Consider the following 24265-nt stretch of genomic DNA (forward strand, 5'->3'; position numbering starts at 1 on the left):
CTTTATTGCTATCTACAGCATCAAAATATTGCACTAAAGTGTTGCCACTTTAGTGCTTCTCTGTGAAATCATATACAAAGCACACAGAGAAAGAGGTGCAGCCATCTTGGGGAGAATGCTATTGAATACAGAAGTCCTGTGAAATTTGGGCAGCCATGTTGACTATGAATACTATAAATAGTATTATCATTTGGCTGCAGAGTGAGAGTAGGATAAGGAAGGAGACCCATTGGATAGGGAGAGAATAGGAGCAGCAATAGAGAGGTGTTAAGGAGGAAAAAAGCAGGTTCCCCCCATAGGGTGTTTCCTCACCCTTTCCTTGTCAGTTTCCTAGAAGAGTCTCCCACTGGCAGCTAGATCTCTGCAGGGACATTTGGGGTCACAGTGTGATATCGCTTCCCCCTAGGGAATTGTTCCTCTGGCATTCTGTGCTTCTATGAATGACTGGCATATAACTATTTGGAACCATGCCCTCTTCTGCCTGAATAAATGTATGACCTCCAACATATATGGTGCCATTGCTGTAAATTGTCTTATTCCATGAACAGTCAATTTCTACAATATAGACAAAATTTAGGTATGCTTGTGTTCAATTCTTGGTTACACTGGTTAGGCCCCACCTACATGTTGGCAAGTGGTGTGTAGATAGCATGCACTTTGCCACTGGTGGCTAGATCTGTTACAGGCAACATCAGCTGGCTCTTATGGCATGGACTGTGGCATAGTCAAACATTGGTTGTACACATGGCAATAAAGTACTAATATTCTATTTCATAACAATTTTTATTTCCTTATTAAAATACAAGAGATATTTTACACATATGGAGAGGATCTGTATCTGTCAATTTCAGCTGTTGGACAATTCCTTCCATGATATGTATTTATAGATCCTCATTAACACAAGAGCTTCAGTGACGACCATCCTTTTCAACCCACATCCCAATGGATAGGTTAGTAATGTGTGAATGCAGTTCACTACCATTATCTTGCTACTTCACCCTAGAACAGGGCATGTCTGTGAAATAAGTACTGCTTTTGGGGCTTCATGGACAGGAGGAGTTACCCACAGGGTAGATTTTTCATCGTAAATTACCTTCATGCCCATATTTCCATGGTTTTGCATCATCCAAATGGTTCTCATAAGCAGAAAAAAGTCATAACTGGTATCTCTCTGCCATTAACCGTTTAAGTGATGATTGGACCAAAGAATGTCTATTAGGATTCAACATTAAAAAAATGCATCACATCTAGGCAAAGTAGGCATGGCAGAACACAGCAACAGTTAGTAGGATAATGCCATTGATATTGGACACATTTCTCCATAGAGGCGCTTCTGATGTGTCTGTCATCTTTGCTTCAATGGCCGCCTTCTCTTCCTCGCTAAGTTTTGGAGCCTTCTTAGTTTCGAAGCCACAGAACCAATTGTAAGCCTTCTTCCAGCAACTCATTTTTTCCTCTGCATCAAAAATAAAAAGGTTGAGTGAATAATTGGGAAACAAAATGCTACACCTAAACAGATTGCATCTGCTTTTTTGTCGCTATCACTAGCTCTGAGCACCCTTTTGGCCTTGCAGCAGGACTGAAGTAAATAGGGTTCTGTGGTTTTGTGACCGAGGGACCCATTGGAGATTCCGTAATTTTATTATGTAATCATATGACCCACTTTACTGATCAGAGATCAAAGACTTACATCTTGTGAAATGCTTTTGCACCTGGTTGAAAATTTGATTACACTAGTTACACATATCCTGAGTATTAAGGTCCCATTGGCAAGAAGCTATATCTATGGCAACATGTACACATATTTCTATTATTTAGAGAAATGAGGTCCTTATGGTTGTTAGCTTTATTTTAGCATCAATATACGGCTAATCTCACCTTCATCAAAGTCATCATCTGTTGTTTCTTCAGCAACCCAGTCTTCAGCATCAAGATCTTCTCTTTCCTCTTTGCTGTTCCTCAGAGACCAGCACAAGCGGTAAAGCTACAAAAAAAGTTTTTCAATTTTGGTTACAATATGACTAACGCCTCTTATTTCACTCTTATTTTAGTGATGTAGTACATTTACATATTCTTGTTATAGTTCAGTCATATTTTTTCACTTTATGCAATAAAATCAGTGAATATCAAGCCAAAAACTACTTTTTTTTTGTTTTATAGCAGGAAAAGATTAGAATATGTATCTGTTTTTACTACCTACCAGGACAGTTAGAGCCAGTTTACACCAGGAATTGCACAGGCATGGCTGCACATTCCCGTGCAATGTGGTGCACTGCAGTACAATTTGTATGGTCTGACCCACCCGGGACTGCATCAAAAGCAGTGCATTTATAGCCGCTGGTCAGAGCAGTCCCCGACACCCCGATGGGACAGGAGAGTCTGGGAATGGCAGCAGCGGGAGGGGGGTGCCCGCTCCCGCCGCCTGTAGAAGAGTGGCTCTGTAGCCGATGTAATCACTTCTACATTGAAGGAAATTACTGGCTGAAAATGTTGATACAGGGATGATGCCTGCTGCCGTAGGCATCATCCTGGTATAACCACTTTAACCCATATGAAGTCCTACAGGCAAGAAGTGATTTAAAAAATGCACTGCAACCAAATCTCATGGTACTTCTCCAGTGCAGGCAACTTGGGATGTGATTAATTTTTCATTGCCACCTGTTGCAGATTGTAACTGCAGTGTGTTTTGAATGTGGTGCGGGAAAATGCACCTGAAAGGTGAGATTTTCCCTCACTTTATGCTGACAATAGTTTTACCAGAGAAGAAGTGAAGGGAAATCTGCAACAGGGACACAAAAGCAAAAACAAAACTCACAGTGGTTACAGTCTTCCACTAGTCTACTAAAACAAGCACTTTTATTTCTGTCAGTGTTGCTTTTGGAAAGTTCTTTTGACTTTCTGTCAGCAAGGCAGGAAATGAAAAAAAAACCTAATAAATCCCCAAAAGCAGTAATATACCAAAAAAGGTTCTAACCCAGCCCCAGAATAGGTGGCTGTTGCTGAAATTTATTGATTTATTACATACTATATAAGCATGGCTGTTGCTGAAATTTATTGGGTGGCTGTTGCTGAAATTTATTGATTTATTACATACTAATAAATTACTTAAAACTTCATAGTATAATATTCCTTAAAGCTGAACTGCACCCACCCTTCCCGTCAGTCTTCCACAGTTGTACAGGCTTCTTTTCTGTACTGAGATTTCTTATGCTAATTTCATTGCAGACTGTGAGATTCTCACAATGCGCATTAGAAACTGTAGCAAGTCAGACAGAGCCCATTTCTTTTCTTGGCTGGAGGACATCTAGCATCATCTAGCGCTCTCCACCCCAGCCTTAGTGTTCCTGACCTGTCCCTTTATTTTAATCAGGAAGGGTTAGCATTACACGTGGGCGTTACGTAGGGTGATCTGCCTAGGAACATACTTACATTCACCCATCAAAGCATTTTGATATTTGATTGGTGGCATGCATTTTGCCATTGATGCTAAAGTCTGCTACTGGCAACATTAAGTCAATTTGCATAACTCAAGAGGCTGCCCACTACTTGTATCAAGAAAATAAAGATGTAAAAGTGAGTGCTCTAAAAACAGCAGCTAATGCACCAAATGTAACCAATATAAAACCTTCATCAATCAAATAAATAAATATAGTGCAGCGCTAAAATGTCAATGATAAATAAAAGATACGAAGAATCTCAAAGTGACAGTCCGTGCAAGTTAAAATGGAGGTAGTAACAATCACGATCCTGTGTCGGTGCTCCAACAGTGATATGAGAAGAATGCGCACTCACCAGGTGCTGCTGTAGGAGCTCTCAGTAGGAGATGGGATCAGGCAGCCAGGAGCCCCTTTAAGGGGTGGATGAGTGAGGCAGCTTATATACCAGGATCTCCTCGTAGGACAGCTGTACAACTCTGGATCCAAGTGGCTCCTCCTGAGAGCTCCTACAGCACCACCTGTACGCAGAGAGAGGATTTCCCCTGTCCAGGACCACATCCATTACCTAGAGAGGACCATTACAACTGTTAATGCGCATTAACATTGCGTATCTGGTGAGTGCGCATTCTTATCATAACACTGTTGGAGCACCGACACAGGATCATGATTATTACTACCTCCACTTTAACTTGCACGGACTGTCACTTTGAGATTATTCGTATCTTTTATTTATCATTGACATTTTAGCACTGCACTATATTTATTTAACTGCTTGTATCAAGGTTGAGGGCTCTTGAGTGGAGTACTGAGACGGGGTGCTGTGAGGCCTTCAGCTAGTTATGTACAGCATTCTGCCACTTTTTCCACTGGCCATGACGTCCCTGCATTGCATAGAAAAGTACAGAGACCTACTGATGACATCCCTGAGTCTAAAATAACATATCACAACAGAAAAATTTGATGTAAATATTTCAATAGCATGTCGATAAGAGGGGGTGGTAGGGAGGCACCAAGGATGGCAAAATATAAGCAGTTTAAACTTTAGTTTTAGGTGGTCACACCTTCATTTTTAATATATACTAGCAAAATGTGCCCATTCATTCAATGGGATGAATATTGAATTCCTAATATGAGCCTACAATATAGTGTACAGAATTCAACTGTCTGAGAAATGTAATGCATATCAGAGCATGATTCTGTAGTGTATGTCGATGCTGCAATGGTGAGTGGGTAGTGCAAGTCAGTGTAGTAGAGGTCAGTGGGGTGGTGCGCACTGGTGCAGTGGCAGCGTGTGGGGGTAGATAATCATGTGCTGTTTTCAGTGGTAACAAGTAGGGTAAAACTCATGGGTGCTGTGGTAGGCAGCGCAGAAATGCTCTTCAGTTCAGTGGTGGACGATGCGAAAGCATGTGCGGTTCAGTGGTGACCCGAGTCTTGGTGTAGTGGCAGCCAGTAATGTAACTTGTGACAGTGCAATGATGGGAAGTGCTTTAGCGCACATTGGTGTAGTGGCGGCAAGTAAGGTAGAGTGCTTCAGTGCAGAAGTGCATGTCAGTGCAGTGATAGTGAACGTGGTAACACTTCTGCTGTTTCTGTGCTGGCAGAGTTACATAGTTACATAGACTGAAATGGGATTTTTAATCCCAGACCCTATATCGTTTATAAATATATTAAAAAGTAAGGGTCCCAACACTGAACCTTGGGGTACACCACTGACAACCCTAGGCCATTCAGAGTATGAATCATTAACCACTACTCTGAATACAATCTTTTAGCCAGTTTTCTATCCATTTACATATGGATTTTTCCAAGCCCGAAGACTTTACCTTACACATTAGCCGTGTGGGGGGAACTGTGTCAAACGCTTTTGCAAAAAGTTGAGTGGAACAATCTTGTTTGCAGTAGAAAAAAGTAGACCAAGCCTTACTTTTTTAGTGCAACACAATGCAATGCATTTTACTACAACACATACAGGAAAAACAGCAGGCCAGCACAGGTTTGGCACCTCTGTCATGTCACCCTTTGCATGTTCAAGGAAGTGAAGAGAAAAGTACATGTTAAAATGCAATGTACCTCTATTCAGCATGTCAACTCGTGTGTTTACCTGGGCTCAATACACACATGGTGGTGTGAATACACCCTTATACGCTCTTCCATTAGAGTTTGATACATGTTCAGGAAAGGGTCTATCTATAAAGAATAGCAGCAGCCCCTATCTGTACCTAGAGCAATATGTGCTGAACTGTAAAAAAGAAGAAGTGTCAGAAGATCAAACACCAAGTGTGTAAAGCTTACTGATCTTACTGATGTCTGCTTGTGTGACATAAAGTGAAATATGCACAATGAATCAATGTTTCACTTTTTTGCTTGTACTCACATATTTGTCTGGGATTGGCTTGGTCATTAGTGATATGGCCAGAACGATGATGCTGGTTGCAGTAAAGAGAATAATAGCAAAATACAGGTAATGCACCCCACAGATGATCGTCGGACAATTACTGGGTTTCTGACAGGTTCCGGTACCATAAGCAAATTCTGCAATCATCCGCGACAGACCAATTAACAAGCCAATAATTAGTCCCCAGAAAGCTCCCTGGTAGTAAATGAAAAATGAATAAATATTTAAAAACCTAACCAAACCTTCAACATTGTTCATTATTTTATATACATACTACACATAACTGTGAGTGTATCCCTAGACATTTTGGGGTTAATTTACTAAAACTAGAGAGTGAAAAATCTGATGCAGCTCTGCATAGACACCAATAAGTTTCTAGTTTTTTTTTTGTCAAAGCTTAACTGAACAAGCTAAAGTTAGAGGTTTATTGGCTACCATGCACAGCTGCACCAGATTTTGATCTCTCCAATTTTAGTAAATCAGCCCCTGTTATCGCTGGAATTTTGTCATTTCTGACAATCAGGCTTTCTGTAGAGCACATCACTGGGTTACCAGATTAAGTGACATAAATAATCCTCCCATATTTTTCTCTTTCAGGGTATGGAGAAGCATGTTATCCCAGCTCATAGCACATGACTACTTGTTTGATATAAGTGTAGCACTACCCCCAGTAGGGGTTGCTGAACATTTGGGTCCCCCTATAGTCTTGCACAGCCAGGCAACATACATTTTCCATAGACTTGCATTCTGGAGACAGTAAACAGTCCTTGAACTTGTTTTTTTAAGTTTTATTAGGGGTTTTGAACTTGGATTGGGTAAGGGGTGTATGGGATGCCCAAGGAACAGTGAACTGAGGACAAACTCCTTAGAAATTATGTACAAGTCCATAGAAAGGTTCCTCTTCTTGGAGAGCTCTCCAGCCTCTCCCAGTGTACCACCGTAGACCCCAAATAAATCCTCCTCTTATCCAGCTGCCTGAGGGAATCCTTGGGCAAGGGGATCCAGTGCCTGCCACATTAAGTTGAACAGTCTCGAGTAAGGAGCTAATTGGGTTTCCCACCAGAGTGCTCTTTTCCTCTTAACTTTCCCAGGGGGTGTAGGATTACTCACTCAGTCTCTCTCCTGTGAGCTGGCGTAGGTAGGTGGCTGCCTTCAGTTGGGCTGGCTCTTTTCCTGGCTCTACAGGTGGTCCGGTGAGGCTGAGCAATCCTCCTTTCCAGCTTCCTGCCTGTAGGTAGGCTCCTTCACACTGGGCCCCCTCCTAGGCTCCTGCATCTTAGCCTTCCTCACATCTTCCTCCTGGACTCTCCTACTGCTGAGTAGGCTCAGTCATACTTAAGGGCTGCTCTGGTCCCATGCCAATCCTCCTGCTCAGGGATTGGCCAGAGTCCCTTGAGTATGCAGACCAGCCCTTCCTCACCCGGAACTATTGCCCAGGCTGCTACTCAGCCATTCTGTCTAAAACAATTAATCAGTTAGCTCCCCCTAGCTGACTAGTAGGGTGCTACATAAGCATAAGTGTGTATGTTAGCATTAGGTGAACAAATTATTTTCAGTATTTAGCTTTATGACCAACTGTAGTCCAAAGTGTGAAGGTAGGTTTATGGAAGCTAAAAAAAAGTAAAAAACAAAAAAAACAAAAACAAGCAAGAATGTTAAATTGGAGCTGAATTCAAAATGTAAAGATTTTCTATATCTAGAGAACACTTGGAAGCATTAGTTGTATCTAACCAGTACCCGGGAACATTGCCCTTTTGCCTTGAATTACTCCTGAGAAATAGCAGTTAATTTCCAGCAACTAATCACTCCTCATAGCCTTTATATTTGATTTGAGTTAGTTTGTTTCAATATTGTACTACTCACTCTTCTCCTAGCTGGAGAGGAAACTGCATCTGAGAACCTACGGTAAACCCCCAACTGTATGACATTTAGATAGGTAAAGCTCTGAGTATCATAAACAACCGCCATTCTTTTTATTTTAGAAAATACTGTTTTTATCATTTTCATTCTCAACCACATGTATATAGACATGTGACAGAATGCAACACAGAGCAATTGAGAGGGGATAGGGAATGAGCAGCATCACCCCATAACAGCAATCGCCTGAACAATGACCTTCATGGCAAGATCACCAGGTGTTATTTTAATAAGTTGCAGTTACAAAGGTTGAAATACTTTTGAAATGACATTAATTCATTGTTAATGATTATATGGAACTTTAGTGACTGGGTTTAAATAGGTTTATTAGAAAATGCAATAAATAAATGACATCATTCTTCCCTTCTTACCATTAATAATTTTTTTCATCCGCTAACTAACCTGTTCATTAACTCTCTTGACAAAGATAGCCAGGAAGAAGACGGATGCGATAGGAGGTCCCAAGTAGCTAGTCACAGACTGTATGTAATCAAACAACTGTCCACTCTGTGCAGACTGCAGAATAGGGATCCAGGCAATGCTCACTCCAATCAGGACCAGCATAAAGACTCTACAAGGAGATTTTACAATAGAACAAAGAGTTGCTTAAGTGCTGTAGACACAAATGGATACCCAACACAAAAAAAAATAGAATGTATCTGTCACCTATTGTAGAAGTAACTGCACATAACCTATACATCTGATTAGATATTCATTGTCAGCGCATCAAGATTGGCCATAAATGGGCATAAGACTGATGGAAGGGGAGTTTTCTGACTGTGATCAAAAGAGTCCCATTAGTGTCAGGCCAAGCTTACCCTTTGATTTATGCTTACAGCACATTATGTGGCATATAATTTTGATCCAATACTCTGTAAAATGGTGAAAAAAATCAGGCCAGCTTGAGAGAGATTTCCAGTGTATCAGAAGATCTAACTAGCAGTAAACACCTCCAACTGCTGTAGGCACTTGTTATTTCCCTCTAGGAGTTCAGAATAAGCATGGGAATTGTAAAAAAAAAATGCTCAGATAGGGAAAATCGCTCTTAATTATCAACTTTGGGAAAAGTAAGAAAGAATGACAACTTTTGCCAGTTTTACACATAATTTGTTCAACAATAATTAATATGTTTACATCTGCGGGAAATGATCTATGTTCTGGAAAGTTATAAACATTGCCAGTCAACAAATACAGTTTGAATATTCTATGCAGGTCATTGGGGTTGATTTACTAAATATAGACTGTTTACTTTGCAAGGGAATTTTCCCAAAGCTTGAATGAGGCGAAGCTCTGCTGACTTCCATCATTCGATCAGGTGCAAGCAAAGTTTTACCACTTTCACTAAGTTCTGGGAAAAAAATTCCCTTACAAAGTGAACAGCCTATTTGCATTTAGTAAATTAACTCCATTGTCTACACTGGCATCAAATGAAAAAAGTGTGGTATTATTACCACATGCCGCCCAGCCACTGTAGAAATACAGCGGCAGGGCGGAACGGCTGGGCAAAACCACGTTTTAAAACGTGTGTTTTTAACCATTAGCCGCCCGGCCAATGGCCGTTTGGCGGCTTCAAAAGTGTCTCTGCACTCCGGGTGCACACCATTTGGCGTGCTCCCGCACATGCGCAGTTTGCACTAATGCAGAGCAGCGCAGCAGCACGATCTGTCACCGGCCGTGCACCTCGGACACGGCCGATGACAGATCCGAGTACCGGCTCCCGTTGCTGGTACCATGTGACCTGCTGTGACCAATCGCCATGCCTCTTATGTAGTACGTCGGACTGTCTACTCTGCAAAAAGGGGTCATTTGGGGATATCTGTACTATTCTGACATTCTTGGACCTCAAGAAATTAGATTGGCTGTCAGTACTTCAGGATTGATCAATATTCAGATCTATACCATAGTTTGTGAACTCTATAACTTTCCTACAAACTAAAAAATACATCCTAATTTGGGTTATTTTCACCAAAGACATGTAGCAGAATACATCTTGGCCTAAATTTATGAAGAACAATTATTTATTTGTAAACTTTTATAACAGAAACAAAGAAAAATGTGTTTTTTTTTCAAAATTTTTGGTCTTTTTTTGTTATTTTAGCAAAAAATAAAAACCCCAGCGGTGATTAAATACCACCAAAAGAAAGCTCTAGTTGTGTGAAGAAAATGATAAAATTTTAGTTTGGGTACAGTGTTGTATGACCGCGCAATTGTCATTCAAAGTGTGAGAGCGCTGAAACCTGAAAAATGGCCTGGGCAGGAAGGTGTAAAATTGCACGGTATTGAAACGGTTAAAACAGGTAGGGGGCGCACGCGAGGCGTGCCGCCGCCCTACCTGTCCCGCCGATCACGGCCGCGGATGTTAGTCGCCGGGTCACAGCCGGTCGTTACTGGCTATGTCCCGGCGATTAGCGGCAATCAGTGACAGAGAGCACAGCTGCAGTAGCTCTGCTCTCTGTCAGTTCCCTGACAGCTCCTGACAGGCTGATCGGGAGAGAAGAGTTTCTCTCTCCCGATCAGAGGTGTTCCCTGCAGTACACACCCCGCCCCCTAGTAAAACACTCCCCTCACACAGTTAACCCTTTGACTGAATAATAAAGTTAACCCCTTCCTCCCCAGTGCCATTAGTACAGTGTCAGTGTTTTTTTTTTTGCACTGATCACTGTATTGGTGTCACTGGGGATGTCAGTGACCCCAAGTCAGTTCCCCCCCAGTGTCAGAATGTCCGCCGCAGTCCCGCCATAAGTCGCTGATTGCCACCATAAGTCGCTGATCGCCGCCATTATTAGTATAAAAAAAATTAAAAATCCCAGTATCTTTCCCGCCATTTGTAAACGCTATAACTTTCACGTAAACCAATTAATTTACACATATTGGGGTTTTTTTTTTAGCAAAGACATGTCGCAGAATGCATTTTGGCAGAAATTTATGACTAAATTTGATTTTTACATTTTTTTTTTACTGGACATGTTTTATAGCAAAAAGTCCAAAATATTGTTTTTTTTCCTCAAAATTGTCAGCCTTTTTTTTTTTATAGCGCAAAAAATAAAAAATGCACAGGCGATCAAATACCACCGACAGAAAGCTCAATTTGTGGCAAAAAAAAGGATGTAAATTTCATTTATATACCGTATTTCATGACCGCGCAATTGTCTGTTAAACTAGCGCAGCGCTGTATAGCAAAAAATTGCGTAAATTGCAGTATCTGTACCATAGTTTGTAGACGCTATAACTTTCACACAAAGCAATCAATATACACTTATTGGGATTTTTTTTACCAAAAACATGTAGCAGAATACATTTTGGCCTAAATTTATAACTAACTTTGAGTTTACTATATATTTTTTATAGCTGAAAGTAAAAAATATTGTTTTATTTCAAAACTTTTGCTCTTCTTTTGTTTATAGCGTGAAAAATAAAAAGCACACAGGTGATCAAATACCACCGAAAGAAAGCTCTATTTGTGTGAAAAAAAGGATGTAAATTTCGTTTGGAAGCAGTATTGCATGACCGCGCAATTATCATTTGAATTAGTGCAGCGCCAAGTAGCAAAAAGAGGCCTGGTCATTAAGGGGGGTAAATCCTCAGGAGGGCAAGTGGTTAAAGTATTAAGGTAAATTTGCTCACTAAAAAAGTATCATTTTGGGCCTGTAAAGTTTGGCAGATCTACATTAGGTAGCAGTGGTGACCCTGTATTAAAGTATGGCCAGCTTACAATAGGTGCTTATTTGGCAGACTTAATCCATTCCAAAGGAAAAACACAAGGGTTGTGTGACCATGGAGTAGCATCTCTCACCTTCCTGCTATCATCAGCTCCTTCTCTGATGCATGCTTGCGGATCTTGGTATAAATGTCCATAGTAAACAAGGTGCTCGCACTATTAAAGATGGATGTGAGGGAGCTCATGAGAGATGCCAACATTACAGACAACATCAAACCTCGAAGACCTGGTGAAACAATTCAATGAAAATGCAGAAACCAAATCCAGGGAAAATTAATTCAAGATAGAGTAATGCCAGTTATATGTTATTTAGCTCAGCATATTTTAGAATCCTAAAATATTTTGGTATTGTAATTTTGGTCAAGTTCATTGTATGGAAACCAGCCATGTATCAGACTGTTGACACCAGTACAGTGGTGATCAGGGGCGGAGTGACAACTCATGGGGCCCCCGGGCAATAGGGGATCATGGGGCCCCTGTGTCCTTGCCCAAACTCAAAAAAGCCTATGAAAAAGGTACCAGGGGCATCTCATGGGGCCCCCTACTGACCCCGGGCCCTCGGGCAGTGCCCAAGTTTCCAAATGGTCAGTCCGCCCCTGGGGGTGATTATGATTTATGGTATCTGACCCTTGTAATCAAGCAATGCAGAGACTGTAAGTAACATATTTCACTTATTAAATACTACAAAGCACAATGAAGAAACAGTTTATTTGTGCACGGGTACTATATAGTGTCCTTGCAGTGAACATATGCAACTGTTTCAACTACATATCTTTGTACTCACTATAAATTTTTGTCTACTGAATGGCAGATAAAAGATGCAGCAATAACTTGCATTCATTGCAGACCAATGCCAGAATGCGCACAGATAGAAGCAGTCATCATTCGGTTAGCTGTAATGTTTCTAATACCCTGCAAAGTCATAATGCAGTGCATTTGTGCGAATGACCTGTACTCTATACAGACATCTTCTTTTTTTTTTTTTAATAATGCCTTTCTATGCTGTTAGCCAACTGAATAGATAGATAGATAGATAGATAGATAGATAGATAGATAGATAGATAGATAGATAGATAGATAGATGCTGTTAGCAGCGAGAATCACTATTGCAAAATATTGAAAGAGATCAATTATTCCGCTTGACTATGTTAAGTACAAATTAAATTGGATCATTATTAATGACAGACTCACCTGTGTTCTACACAATAATACTAACAAATCTGATAAAACGTGGGACCCGTGGATTCAATACATTTCCGTGCCTTGATACTTCCCAATTTGACCCTCTTTTTATTATCTCGTTCTTGTTCCTTTCTTTTTCTCACTTTTTACTGTCTCTTTTGTCTCTCTGTTTTCTGGTGCTAGTTGAGTTTATTTTTTATTTGTTCTACATTATTTGTCATGTTTTCTACAATGCTTGTTCTGTGCGATCCATGTGTTTCCTACTACTGCTTCCCCTGTACATGGTGGATTTATTGCTGGGAACTTTCTATTTGATCTACCCAGTTATTATTGCACAGATGTTCTGGTTTCCGAAGGTATATCTGTTGTTTGTTCAACCGGGTGTTGTTTGGTAATGTTCAACACCTTCTTTTCTAACATGACATTTGTCTTTTGCACTATTTATAACTTGAAATATTTCAATAAAAACTATTGGAAAATAAATAATGCCTTTATTTAAATATATATAAAGTGTGCCAATAAGCATTTTCGCTCTTGCATTCTCCCATAAGAAAGGTAAGAAAAATCAGTTAGAACAATTTTAATCAACCACTGTTTATTTAATTTTGAGACTTTGGGCGCTGTGTAACACCTAAATGTAATGTACATTATAAATGTATTTATTTAAAGTGTGTTATACTCTATTTAGATCTGGTAAATTCTGTTTTGGCTCCTCTGTGGTTGGCACATTTAAAGCAGAACCGTGGCCAAGCCATGATTGTTCAAATATTTACATATTTTTAACAAGCAGTCAATCAGTTTTCAAACATGCCCTCACGGACCTCTTATGCTGCAGTGGAGTAATTCATCCTCAAAGTTCCCAATATAAAGAGTGGAGTCATCCCTTTGGTTTGAATTTTAGATTAAATGGCTGAAAGGCTGCCAAGTGACTGCTGGGAGTGAGGCGATAAATAGACTGACCTGTTGAAAATGAAAGTGTTGCTGTATTATTTGTGGATGAATTACTCCACAATACTTGCTGCTACAAACATCAGTGAGTGCTTGGTTTAAAGATCATACTCTGCTTTTTCAGAATATGGAAATCTTTGAATGTTCATAGCTAGTAATATAAAAGTGGGACCACTGTTTTACTCTAATCTTGAAAAAACTGCTTGGCAGATATAATTATCAGGAACATCTTACCATCTGGCATCAAATCAATCACCAACTTAGGATAAGCGATATTTGTACATCCAACTTCAGTATCACAATATTGTTTACACTTCTCTGGCACCACACAAGCTATTTCATCTATGAAGAGAAACAGTGGACATGTAAGCATATTTGTGTCTGCAAAATAATATTATTATTATTGATCAAAGTCTTAAGTAATGCCTTTACTTGTATACAGAATGCGGCTTATCATTCCTGGGAATACCATCAGGAACATGGGTAAAAGTTTAAGATATCCACACAGCACACAGCCAGCCTTCACATGTGACATGTTTTTGGCAGAGAGACATCGCTGTACTATCACCTGGTAGAAGAAAACATATTTTTGTGGACCTTACATTATTTTGTCATCAGTATAGGTACAACATATGTGTTCACCACTTATGTAAATTACCTGATCTGTACACCAGTACCACAGAGCTAGGATGGTCAAGCCGAACACAAGACCTGGCCATGGCATATCTCCTTTGATGGGATCCCGGAAAAGATGGAAGGCATCTTCTCGTGGAGTGTAGCATTTTGGATCAACTGGTGTGCCATTATTATTAACCTCCGTAGGAATGGCCTCCATGTATTTAATCATAAAATTTTCATATCCGCCAACTTTATTGAATGCTAAAAAAGATTTTTTGTGCATAGTAATAACATTAGAGTTGATTATAAGCTTAGTGCAAAGGCTAAAACACAATCACATCATTTAGGGCTGGTTATACACTGCCCAATAAGGTACGTTGGTTTTTGAAATACAGTACAGTAATTAGCATAGAAAAGAAGTCTGCCCCTGCCATCACCCAAATCCTAAAACTTAACCTAACCCCTAAAATCAACATTTAAATCTTTCTTAAAACTTAACCAAGCTTTGAGCACCCTTAATCTCACAAACATTTAATTCAACCCTTAGCACTGGAAGAGACCCTGTTGTCAGACCATTAATTTAAAAAATAATCTTCACATAAGAGTTACATCATTTAACATAATTTAGGAGTGCTATCTACCTGTAAAAGGCTCACTTGTGTACATATCCAACAGCAATAAAAATACAATCTAATGAGAGCCCCAAACAACTTTCCAAGAGTCCAAGGTACTGGTAATTTAATTATAAAATTGATTCATAGCAGAACAAAGCCAATGTGTTCCAGAGGCCAAACACACTCACCCTTCATCAGGACTTAAGAATTTTGACTGTGCTTATACAAACTCAGTTTGTTTACACACTCACTCACAAGCACTCACTCACAGTTTCAGGAGGGCAGGTTATGCTAGTGTTAGTGAATGCAACAAATGAAGACAAAGGCAGGTTTGTAGTTCATATCAGGCAGCCTGGGGTAACAACCATGGCTCCATTCATAGATACAGTGGAGGAGTGATGCAACCACCCAGGAACCTGTTACTTGCAGGATTACCAAGCAAAAATATAAGGAAAAAAACAAATGCAACCTCCACACCAAGGATTAGTATGCTGAAATAAATTAATGTACTAAATAATGTCATTAAAAGTTCCAATGAGATACAACTGTAGCCACCCTGCCTATGTAGGAGTGTCTATTTAAATTAAGAAGTTGCAATGCTACAATAAGCCTAAGCCTGATTGGTAGTTCAACCCTCTGCGGGACTCTCTTAAGCTCTGATTATTATTTTCTTCTGCCTGCTGATGGAGTCACTGGCAATAGTATGGGAGGCTGCAGTGACCTGAATTATGAATATTTATATCTTCCTGGACAAACACAAGGTTTATTGTCAGTGTTTCAGTGGTCCTCTTGGACTTACTGTCTAGAGAGGGTGTCCATGGACTGCATAGAGACCTGGGTTCAAGGTCTAGAATACTGAGCAAGGGAATTGTAGCACCATGGAGGAGCTAAGTCTAAATGGGGTACCAGGGAAGCTGGGTAGAAGATTGGTTCATGACTAAACTTTTTGGTGACCTTTCCCTATGGTGTCAGTAGCTGAACAATCCAGTATTTTGCAGACAGGAGCTGAATTCACAGAATACCATGTCCTTTATCTGTGAAGGCTGTAAGTACCTTTTTGTCTTTCTTCTGGAGTATGCCATGTCCATGAATGTCATGTGCCCTAACCCCTATCCCGCAAGCTTGAATTAGAGCTAATAAACTCTGTATTGCTCTTAAAAGTGACCAATGCCTTTCTGTACACATTTCTCGACTACTGGCAAAGATCTAACCCAGAGGTGAAATGCTAGTTCACCCTGCTTCTTAGGTTACTTATTTATGCCTTTGGGGTCAGGAGTGATGCACAGTTATCAAAGTGCTTTCACTGAATGTGAGCATTTTCATGCTATCGGTTCACTGTGAGTATATACAGAGAGCATTATCTGTTTCCCATTTTATGCTTTGCATATGCCATCAACTGTTGTAAGGAGAGAGCTATGCAATACCTGCCAATTGCCATTCATATGCTAGGAGACATAGCTGAGCCTTTGTTTGACCTCATTTGTGCAGAGAGGTCATTGAAGGAGATGAGAATTAATTTGCACATAGGTTGTATGCATGCAAGATGATAGTCAGGAAGAATATTTGATTCTTATCATAGTTACATAGTTATTCTGGCTGAAAAAAAGACCAAAGTCCATCCAGTTCAACCAAAAAAAAAAAGTTATAATCCTTTACCCACAGTGGATCCAGAGGAAGGCACAAAACCCAGCAAAGCATAATCCAATTTGCTCCTGCAGGAGAAAACATTCCTTCCTGATCCCCTGAGAGGCAATCGGATATTCCCTGGATCAACTTTACCTATAAATGTTAGTATCCAGTTATATTCTGTGTATCTAGGAATGAATCCAAGCCTTTTTTAAAGCAATCCACTGAGCTGGCCAGAACCAACTCTTGACATTTTCACAGCTCTTACTGTGAAGCAACCTTTCCATGTTTGGAGATTAAATCTCTTTTCCTCCAGATGTAAAGAGTGCCCCCTTGTCCTCTGTGATGACCTAAGTTTGAATAACGCTATACCAAGTTCACTATATGAACCACTGATGTATTTATACATGGTGATCATATTCCCCCTTAATCTCCTCTTCTCAAAAGAGAATACATTTGTTTCCTCTAATCTTTCCTAGCTGAGCTCCTCCATCAATTATCACTTTGGTTCCCCTTCTTTGCACTTTCTCCAGTTCCCCAATGTTCTTTTTGTGAATTGGTGCCCAAAACTGAACTTCATATTCCAGATGAGGTGTTACTAACGATTTGTACATGGGTAAAAAGATACCACTCTCTATGGAGTTTATAGCTCTTAATACAAGAGAGGATTTTGCTCGCTTTAGAAACCGCAGCTTGGATGGGCTACAGCAGCAAAAGACCACACTGAAGAAGAACAGGAAATGGAAGCTACAATTTGCACAGGCTCATCAAAATTGGACAGCAGAAGATTGGAAAAATATTCTGGTCTGATGAGTCTGGATTTCAGCTGCGACATTCAGATGTTAGGGTCAGAATTTGGCGTAGACAACATGAAAGCATGGATCCATCCTGCCTTGTATCAATGGTTCAGGCTGCTGGTGGTGTAATGGTGTGGGGGATATTTTCTTGGCATACTTTGGGCCCCTTAGTACCAACTGAGCATCGTTTAAATGCCACAGCCTACCTGAGTTGCTGACCATGTCCATCCCTTTATGACTACAGTCTTCTGATGGCTACTTCCAGCAGGATAATGCACCATGTTACAAAGCTCAAATCATCTCAAACTGGTTTGTCGAACATAAAAATGAGTTCACTATACTCCAATGGCCTCCAAAGTCACCAGATCTCAATCCAATAGAGCACCTTTGGATGTGCAGCCAACAAATCTGCAGCAACTGCATGAAGCTATCATGTCAATATGGATCAAAATCTCTGAGGAATGTTTCCAACATCTTGCCACAGAGAATTAAGGAAGTTCCGAAGGCAAAAGGGGGTCCAACTCAGTACTAGCAAGGTGTACCTAATAAAGTGGCCAGCGAGTGTATATTCAAGTACATACTAAACTTATTTTTACTTGCAGGAAAGGGGTAGAATTTCTTTCAATGTTTTATTGCTGTCTGTGTAGCGGATTTCCCCTTACTAACACAAGAACAAGAAGTGAGGGAAATTCTCTTTTCTTCCTGTCTATTTATAGGTGTCAGAGACAATAGAAAGTAAGATTGCCTCATTAAGGACACAGACAGCAATAAAAACAGTTTCTAACTAAACGGAAATGTTTTAAAGACCTCTGTCAGGATATTATTGCTGTTTGTTTCCCTTTTAGGGAAAATTTCTTTCATTTGTCAAGTGATGGTTGTCAGATAGAACAGGAAGTAAAAGGAAGGGCCAGAGTTAATGGGCTTTGGACCACTGCTGATAAGCATATGCAGCTTGATTTCAGCTGCATTCTGTTTGTATTTGAGATCTGCACCTGAGATCATGCACAGTTCAATGACAGGTGCACTTGATTAAAGGATAAGGTAACCTTTGGGAACATGTTACATGTTCCACCTTTTTTTAGCGTGTAAAATGTAACATGTTCCCACTGCTGCTGCCGCTGCCTGCTGCCTTTTTTCCCTGTGACAGCAGTATGGGGAGAAGTTCTAGCTTTTTGAAAACTGTGTGGCTGTGCAGGGCTCTGCCCACCCAGCCGCATCATTCATTCAAAGAGTTCTGTGAATGAATGAACTACAAGTACCGACATCCTTTGCAGATGTTGGCTTATAGTTCTCAATGAACTACCATGGAGCTGTTGAGAGTTCTAGTAGTTAACTGATTCTTCCTGTCAGTGTAAAACTGTCTGCCCAAAGGAGGTACGAGCACACAGATTACACTGACAGCCTGCAGAAGTCCTGCTTTACACCAGCGATCTTCTGATCGCTGATGCATTGCTTTACAGGGTTAAAAAAAATAGTACATGCACATATTTTTACCAGCAAAAAACATACATTTATTATTTTTCTTAAAAAGTGAACTTATCCTTTAACTCTTTTATGGCATGCATTTAACTTTTTCTAAGCTGCACAACCTGCTTCAAGAAGCTATTGCATTCTTAATTACATGTATCGGGAAAGAAGCTGTTTCTATTGCTGTCTGTGCCCACTCTCTATTTGTCCAGGTGTCCATTATCACAAAGAGTAAAAGTGAAATAAAAAATCCCAAATTTCAGCTTGTCACCAAAACAGGAATAGGGGGGAACTCTTCTCATTTTTGGGGATGCTAGTTCCGGTGACCCTGTTGCCAACCAAGGATTCGCTTAATTTGAAGGGATTTCAATTCACTGAAGGGAAATCTCCCCGACAGGACACAGATGGTAAAAAAAAACCTGATAGGTGTTATAACTCTCTTTTAAGCTATCAAAAATGAAAAAAAAAACACTTTGCCTTTAGATCTAATTTAAATTTTATGTACAGGCAAAACTTTTCTGGGTTTTGTAGGGAAGGGTTAAATAAAATAGGGTTTTTAATGTACCATCCACTGTAGCGAATGGAATCCTAGGACAATGGAATGCAACAAAATGAAAAAGAAAAGCAACTTCACACCTCCACAAGGATGCAAACCCAAACTGGACACCTATATTGATAGCTTCAGACTGAGTTACATCCCTGATATCCACCCAGCAAAAAAAAATTGTTGTACAATCTTTCACAGATGGAGCGAAGGGCTATACACGATTTACGCAACAATCAGGTCATCGCTATCAAACCAGCAAATAAAGGGGGAGAAGTTGTGATGGATAGCTGGAAAATGCTACTTACTATAAAAAAACTGGATTATGATCCGACCCAGGACTTTAACAAGCAATTAAAAGGTCTTATTAAAACACTACCAGCCCACCTACATTCAGAACTTATCAATGCGATTCCGGATAATCCAAAAATCGGGGACTTCTACATGTTGCCCAAGATCCACAAGCCAGGAAATTCAGGCAGACCCATCATAACAGGTATGAACACACTTACTGAACAAATCTCAAGCCTTGTAGAACAAATTTTAAAACCGTTAGTCATGAATACTGCTAGTTTCCTGCAAAACACAACTGATTTTCTAAACAAGAGTAACAACTTACAGCAATTACCACCAAATACACTTCTAGTCACTATGAATGTAGAACCTCTGTATAGCAACATCCGTCACAACAATGGATTAGCTGCCTGTCACAGATTCTTATCATCCTCATCAAATCATAAATACACCACTGAGGATGTTACACAGCTCATTGAATTCATACTTGCACACAACTATTTCGCTTTCAATAATGACATCTATCTTCAATGTATGGGTACTGCTATAGGAAGTAAAATGGCACCCCAATATGCAAATTTATTTATGTTTGACCTGGAGGAAAAAATCCTGAACAGCATGCAACAAAAACCATACAGATACTTTCGCTATATTGATGATATTTTCAAAATATGGACAGAAGGTGAAGAAAATCTAAAACAATTTTACTCATTGATCAACACTTTTCACCCAAGAATCAACCTAGAAATGGAATACTCAAACACACACGTCAACTTCCTAGACACCACAGTAAACATCATGGATGATAAGCTTCACACCTCAATATACAGGAAACCCACTGACAGATGCAACTACCTCCACAGTTCCATCTTTCACTCCCAACACACTAAAAGGACCATCATACAAAGTCAGGCCATCAGGTACCCCCAAATATGTTCAGACCCGGATGACAGAAATAAACATCTTGGGACACTAGCAGACTCCTTCCATAGGAAAGGTTACAAGGACAAAACTGTCAACACCACCATAAACACAACCTTGAAAACCCGAAGAGAAAATCTACTCCAATAAAAAGAGAAAAAAACAAACAACCGTGTACTTCTAGTAACCACATACCACCCAGCACTAGAAGGAATAAGAAAAATAATAAAAGATTTACAACCCATCATAACATGGGCAGCACAGTGGCTAAATGGTTAGCACTTCTGCCTGGCAGTACTAGGGTCGTTGGTTTGAATCCCAGCCATGGCACCTCCTGTCTGGAGTTTGCTTGTTCTCCCTGTGCCTGCGTGGGTTTCCTCCGGGTACTCCCGTTTCCTCCCACACTCCAAAGACATGCTGGTAGGTTAATTGGTTCCTGTCTAAATTGGCCCTAATATGTGTATGTATGAATGTAAGCTATGAATGTAAGCTAGGGACCTTAGATTGTGCACCCCTTGAGGGTTAGGGACTGATGTGACTGTACAATATATATATGTAAAGCGCTGCGTAAATTGATGGCGCTATATAAGTACCTAAAATAAAATAATAAAATAAAATAACAGAGGATGGAACTCTGAAAGAAATATTCCAGCAACCCCCAATACTGGCTTTCAGACAACCCCCCAACCTCAGACATAAACTAATGAGTAGGAAACTTTCTTCTGATTATTATGTCACAAATAATGAAAGCAAACCCTGCAATAAAAAACGCTGCAAACTATGTAACCAAATTAATCCATCAAAAAGTGTCAAACATATAAAAGGGACCTTAAGCATCACCGGATCATACAGCTGCACCCCCAGTAATGTTGCATACCTTATCTAGTGCAAAAAATGTAGCAAAGGATCTTACATTGGTGGAAGGACAGATGTTGAGAACAAGCATGAATCTGCACAGACATACCATCCAGGAACATAAAGAAGATGAGTTCTGTACACCTGTGGGACACCATTTCTCACAACCAGACCACACTAGGGAATTTCAAAACTATTTAGGAAAGGAAGACTTTTGAACTAAGAATTATATTTCTATTTGATACAAAAGATAACGGCCTTAATTTAGACATGCATGGGTTTTCTCACTCATTATTCAACAGTTTCACGACCCCCCCCCCCCCAATATATGCTTTTGCTCTGTCTTATCTCTAGTCTAATCCTAGTTTTATAACCATTGTGTACATTTATTTGTGTGTGTGTTTTTTTTTCCCCTCAAAGATTGTTTCTTTTAACATTCTGCTAAAACTTTGTGAAGTAGTACTGCATGGACCTTGAGGAAGGGGACATACCTCGAAATCTTGTCCTAAAAATGGTATGTTAGTACAAATTAAAAAAAGTATCACAGACTGGGTACAATTGTTTCGAACGTACCATAAAAGTTGATCAAGGACACAGGATGAAGTAATTTAACTGCACTAGATCATACTGCTGCTTTTAGGAAACTGTAAACTGGCAAACAAAGATGTAAGGACAGCTCAGTATAATTCCTCTTACTCCCATTCTGCCTTCTTGTGACTAGCAATAGTGGGAGTGGGTCATAAGAACAGTGGGGAGTGACCTGTGTCACTTAATGCACTCCAAAAAAGGATTTTACAGTAAGTCAAAAATCCTGTTTTTCAAATTGTATATTAAACGACACAAGATGAAGCAATTCAGGTATCTTGAGATGTCCAAAAGGAGTCCAGCTGACTCCAGGGTGAAATCCAAAAGTCCTTTGCTAAGGAGTGATAGGCAAGCAATCTCTCAAAAATAAGTCAGAGACTTGGCCCTTGATGATACTAAAGGTCAACAGGTGATCCAAACCAGTCTAGAGAAATGACAGGATGCATTCAATGGAGCACTTCCTCGCCTTAAACCAAGAGAAAAATGTGTCCCAAGTGCAATGGTAAAGTTTGTGAGTAGATTTTCTAGTTTCAAGAACTTAGGGATACCCGAATACAACAGGCCTTTTTCCCTTCAAAAGCCAGGCATTTAAAGCCAGTGACCAAGAAGCAGAGTGGTAAATCAATTCCTGGGACAGAAGATCCAGATGATCTGAGAGGACCCACAGGAAGTTGCCAGGAGACTGAAAAGGTCTGAGTACTATGTCCACCTGGGCAAGTTAGTGCATTGAAAATGACCAAAATGCCCTATCTCTATATCCTATGGAGCAGGAAAAGGAGGAGTTTCAGAGGAGGAAAGGCATAGATAAAATTGAACTGATAGTGACTCAAGCATCCTCTGCGATGGCTAGATGTTTTTGGGACAAGGAGGCAAACTTGCTCAGTTTGTTGTTGAACCTGGAAGCTAGGATATCAATATCTGGTATCCCACACTGTAACGGGCTCTAAAATACATCAAGGTGAAGAAACCATGCTTCAAAGTCCAGATGATGACAACTGAAAAAGTCTGCCTAACAGTTTTAGTGGAATGTGAATAGTAGACAGAGTTAGAACATGTAGTTCCACCTATGTCAGAATCACAATTGCTTCTCTTTGAGCCTCAAGACTTACAGTTCCTCCCTGATAGTTGATCTAAGCCATTGCCTTGACATTACTGACTGAATCCTCGTCAGATGACTTTGCAGACAAGAGGTCCAGTGTTGAAGGGATAAATGAATTGCTCTGAGCTCCAGAATATTAGTTGAAAAACAAGCTTCCTCCAGTGGCTAAATCCCCTGTACTGAGACAGTATCCTCCCTAGCTCAACAGGCTGGCCTCTGCCATGAGAACTTTCCAAAACAATGGGAGAAAGAATTTCACTGATTCCAGTGCTGGATTTGTGACCCACAATGCCAGGCCAAGTCAGCAGGACCAATGGAACTATGCTGGACCAATGGAACTATGCAATAAACATCATACCAAATACTCTTTAACAATATGCTAAAACAAAATAAATAAATACATAGATAAATTCACCCTCACTGTTGCAACAATGCAAATAAATGGCCATCAAGATGAAACTTCCTCAATATAAAATGCAAAGAAATTCCAAAAGAAAAAGAGGGTAGTCTATATGGTGTGAAACACAACCAAAAACCCCTGCATTGAATGCGTGCTCTAAATAATTAACAAATAATGACCACTGCTGCCACTTTAAATGAATTGACTATACATAAATAAACATAAATAATCCAGTGGCGCTATGACCAACTATTAAGTGAAACACTTGGAGGTCTTGGAGGTCTTCAGGGAAAGGGTTCCACCAGATTGGTGCACCACACCCCTGGACCTGTTTAACACGCTCCAGCTGCTTATGTGTTGCACATAGATACCTAGGCAGGCACCTTCAGCCAAGTCCAGTGCTAAAAGACATAATACAGACTGGCTTTGCCTCTTCTTCTCAATGGAGCCTAGGTACAGCTGACATGGTAAAGCCTAGGATCAGCCGATGTAGTGCTACAATAGAAAGCTGCAAAGTAAGTCCCTTCTGGCTTGGAAGCTAATGAAAAAAACATGCTAAAAGAAAATAGACTCTTGATACAACGTGAGAAAAGGGTTTCCTTCTTTCAAAGGAAAGAAGACGTTCGATCTCTGGGGACCTTTGTTTGCCAGTGTACAATCTCTTAAAGGCAGCAGCATAATGCAATGTACATGGATTACTTCAAACTGTGTTCCTTAAGAATAGTTTTTACTATACATACATTTTAGCATTGCATGTTAGATTGCTGAAGGTCAAGTGCACATGGCTTTCATAACAATGGTGGTAGATCTCTAATTGGTTTCTTTCTTTAGGTAAAAGAGCTACA

The 24265-nt window shown here is 40.1% G+C and overlaps 1 protein-coding gene and 1 pseudogene across 1 annotated transcript in view; one reads left to right on the forward strand and one right to left on the reverse strand.

Annotated features, from left to right (window-relative positions):
- Positions 1 to 764: 764 nt before the first annotated feature.
- Positions 765 to 24265, reverse strand: part of SLC5A1 (solute carrier family 5 member 1) — an 84849-nt gene continuing 61348 nt past the window's right edge. The window contains exons 8-15 of the mRNA XM_089653243.1: positions 14259 to 14479; positions 14033 to 14168; positions 13835 to 13942; positions 11546 to 11696; positions 8155 to 8323; positions 5815 to 6030; positions 1879 to 1984; positions 765 to 1456 (exon numbers count right to left, since the gene is read on the reverse strand). Coding sequence (XP_089509369.1) covers positions 1248 to 1456; positions 1879 to 1984; positions 5815 to 6030; positions 8155 to 8323; positions 11546 to 11696; positions 13835 to 13942; positions 14033 to 14168; positions 14259 to 14479 — 1316 coding nt within the window. The 3' untranslated portion in view covers positions 765 to 1247. The remainder of the gene's footprint in view (positions 1457 to 1878; positions 1985 to 5814; positions 6031 to 8154; positions 8324 to 11545; positions 11697 to 13834; positions 13943 to 14032; positions 14169 to 14258; positions 14480 to 24265) is intronic.
- Positions 20113 to 20760, forward strand: LOC149445947 (uncharacterized; annotated as a pseudogene).

This window comes from Staurois parvus, unplaced genomic scaffold, assembly GCF_062004578.1.
Source record: "Staurois parvus isolate SC_StPar_1 unplaced genomic scaffold, SC_StPar_1.0 ptg000704l, whole genome shotgun sequence".
Taxonomy (NCBI): Eukaryota; Metazoa; Chordata; class Amphibia; order Anura; family Ranidae; genus Staurois; species Staurois parvus.